We start from the raw sequence: 3,241 nt of genomic DNA, 5'->3' as shown, positions 1-3,241 counted from the left end.
TGTCCTTCCATTAGAAGTGTTCAACTATGATAGGGTGCTAATTCTCATGGGGTTTATGAGCTACACATGGACCCTCATTGAAGCAGAACAACATGAAATGAAGTTGGTCATAGAAATAAAAGTAGATATGAAAGTAAGCTAGTAATGGATGAGGTCAAATGCAAGTTCTAGTTGATTTATGCATCTTGCCCAAGAATTATCTAAGTACTTTGAAAAATTAAAACAAAAAAAATTTACCTCACCTGTGAATGAAGCTAGGCATTTTGAAAACCCCATGTGGCTCTTTCCATTTAAAGTTTTCAACTGAGATAGTATTGTAATTCTCACGGTCTAGGGTTGTTGCACTACGTAGTTGTTGGCATTGAATTTGAGGTTTTATGGAATTATGTTGGAACAAGAAAGAAACAAGAACAATATTTTTGGGTGGGGTTTTCTTTATTGTTGGTGTGAATTTTGATGGGTTTTATTCGAGCTGCTGCTGTGAATTTTGATGGGTTTCATTCAAGCTACTGGTGTGAATTTTGATGGGTTTACTGAAGTTTTCTTTATTTTTTATGTGAATGCCCCTTTGGACTGATAAATCTAAGGAGAACATTATTAATTTTAGAAGTTATCCAAATGGTAAGACTAATATATTGGTATTTCCAGTGTGGTCACCTTTGTATGTATGTTGTTTACTAAGTAACAAAAGGTTGATATTTAATTTGTAATTTTGAATGGGGTGTGGTAGTAATCTCATCTGTAATTAGTAATAGGGGTTTGATTCAACCTAGTAATGGCAGATCCAATAATCTGGTCTTTGACCTACAACTTTTGGCAAGCTAAATGGTTTCAGGGAGGTGGGCATAGTTTTCCTATTTAGAAGCTTGTGTGTATCTATATTTTTCTACATTTGTTTTTCGTTAATGATATCTTGTCATCTTCATCTCAGGTAATGAAGGTATGGTTGTATTTTTTTTTTAATCTGGTCATCTCCTTCATGTCTCCTGATCTACAAAAATTATGCATAAGTGACATATTTAATCCACATAAATCTGAATTGTGAAGGAACTAGAGCTCACTTCACCATTGTCCTCATCTCCTGATGAGAAAAACTTTGAGATTTAATCATATTTAATGCACATAAATCTAAATTGATATTACCCATTCTTGGCTGCCCATATGGTGCTAATTAGCATAAACGTTGTTGCAGGCTCAATGTTGGTTAGGAGATGGCAACTTTCCTTCTTTCATGTGGAGTATTGTCGAAGGCTTGGGAAGAGTCACGTCTGGCAAGAAACTCAGAGAGTTTTACTCTGAATGAGTATGAAGGTGTTGCATATGTTTCCTTCCCTTCATTTCATAATATCGAAGACTTCATTGTCAAAGGTAGAAAATATGGAGATGGCAATATACAAACTGAAAACAAGGTCTTCTCTGATTGCCTCAAGGGTAATGATGATCAACCGACCCTTGTACATCAGGGAACTCTTAAGTTGTTCTTGCATATTTTGGAGAAAACAATTTTTAAAACAAAGGTAAATTGATTTATCTACTGTAGCTGTTAGGACAAAGTGACCTTAGTTTCATAAAAGGAGGGTTTGCTTCTTCATTTATCAGAGATGATTTTTTTGAAATTTCATATGAAAGTAACATCTTGTTCATGTATTATTCTATGATCAATCAGTTGCAGATGTATACGTACTTGACACAAAGGAAGCTTAAACCCATTATATTTGTAGTTCATTCCTTAGGAGGGGCAGTTGCAACCTTGGCCACACTATGGGTACTTGAAAAGAGGTTAAGACAAAGCTCTCCCTTTTGTATCACATTTGGTTGCCCTTTAGTGGGAGATGAAAGTCTTGTTAAAGCTGTTGGCCGTGAAAATTGGGGTGGCAACTTTTGTCATGTGGTTTCCAAGGATGATATTGTTCCTCAGATGCTCCTTGCACCATTTGAATCAATTGTTGGGGCTTTGTCTACTATTTTTCCTTACTAGCAAGGAAAAGTGAAATATTCTTCTATTCAAGAAGCTTGTAGGAAACTTTTCAATATTGTCCTTGATTCTCTAAGGGAATCAGATGTGAAAAGCCCATACAGGCCTTTTGGCACTTACATGTTTTTCTCAAGCAATGGTGCAACTTGTATTGAAAACTCTGAAACAGTTTTGAAAATGCTTAGTTGGACAATGCAAAGACAAAAAGCTTCTTCTGGTGAGATTGTACAAGACTGTTTTTCAGAGCATATAGGGTATGGTTCTGTTTTGAAAAATGTCATAGAAAAGTCCTTTAGTGGGAAAAGATTTGCAAATCCTGAATCAACTTCCTTTTATGAGATGGGAATCTCATTGCAGCTAGAAGCTATTGGTGTTGGGGTCTAGGTAATACTCAATTTCTTTCCAAAAAACAAAATTACATTTAATGTTTCTTGATTTGTTGTTAGTTTCTATACTAGTAAAGGCCTTTAAAGCATTATGGTATTATGGATTCTAATATAAGGTTGTTAATCTTAGATCTATTAAGCACTAAAATAAAAACAAAACTTTTAAGTACTTGAAGCTTAATACATCTCTGGTTCATATTGATAATGGGTTTTTTAGTTAGAAACAGAAAGACATACAAACATTTCCTCCACCTAGGATGTAAAACATCTAGCTTCTCTACATACAACAAAATTGCAATTCTGTGAATCTTTTTTATTTTCAAGTCCTCCACCTACGATGTAAAGCATATAGCTTCTCTATATGCAACAAGATTGCAAATCTATGAATCTTGTTTTTCTTTTTAAGTCCAGGACTTTTAGAGCTTTAACAGAATAGAAAAAGCAATATATGGCCTTAATCTTTGATAAGAATATGAGGCTATCCTCTCAGCTTGCCTAGAAGTCCTGTTAGTTTCTTACTGTGTAATATTTGATATTAGGTTTTAATGGAGCAGGGTCTTTATCTGTAGTTCTATAGTCCTGATCAACTTCTGAATAATCAAGTTGTATTGGAGAAAAAACAGGGTTATCGAAACAACAATCAACCCGGCTATTGAATACACTATCGTGTGAGACTTACAGGCTTCCGAAGGAGAAGAAATGGTGACTCTCACAGCATTGCCTAAACAAGCTTCTACTTCTGGCAAACCCCAATCATCACAGATCGGCCTTTGGATCCACTGCCAAATACTACCATGGTACTATTATTTAGCGAGATTAAAAATCTTAAATAAATTTCCTATCATGAAAAACATATCTTATTTCTTTCACTCTGTAATAC

At 34.8% G+C, this 3,241-nt stretch overlaps 1 protein-coding gene across 1 annotated transcript; it reads left to right on the top strand.

The window, feature by feature from the left end:
- Nucleotides 1-1,211: 1,211 nt before the first annotated feature.
- On the top strand, nt 1,212-2,359 carry LOC149266565 (protein EDS1L-like). Its single transcript, XM_089408648.1, has 3 exons — nt 1,212-1,517; nt 1,667-1,891; nt 1,979-2,359. The coding sequence occupies exons 1-3, from the start codon at nt 1,212-1,214 to the stop codon at nt 2,357-2,359; spliced, it is 912 nt and encodes a 303-aa protein (XP_089264774.1).
- The last annotated feature ends 882 nt before the right edge of the window (nt 2,360-3,241 follow it).

The sequence above is a fragment of the Pinus tabuliformis genome, chromosome 6, assembly GCF_031772625.1.
Source record: "Pinus tabuliformis cultivar Carrire ecotype Pingquan chromosome 6, CPIR1, whole genome shotgun sequence".
NCBI lineage: Eukaryota > Viridiplantae > Streptophyta > Pinopsida > Pinales > Pinaceae > Pinus > Pinus tabuliformis.
The sequence above is the reverse complement of the archived record's forward strand: the minus strand, read 5'-3'. Positions and strand labels throughout refer to the sequence as shown.

Excerpts from the sequence above, each read along its gene's own strand:
- LOC149266565 (XM_089408648.1), top strand. The coding sequence starts at position 1,212 with ATGGCAACTTTCCTTCTTTCATGTGGAGTATTGTCGAAGGCTTGGGAA. Across the intron at positions 1,518-1,666 it reads AAACAATTTTTAAAACAAAG|TTGCAGATGTATACGTACTT; the intron begins GTAAATTGATTT and ends ATGATCAATCAG. Across the intron at positions 1,892-1,978 it reads GTGGCAACTTTTGTCATGTG|CAAGGAAAAGTGAAATATTC; the intron begins GTTTCCAAGGAT and ends TTTCCTTACTAG.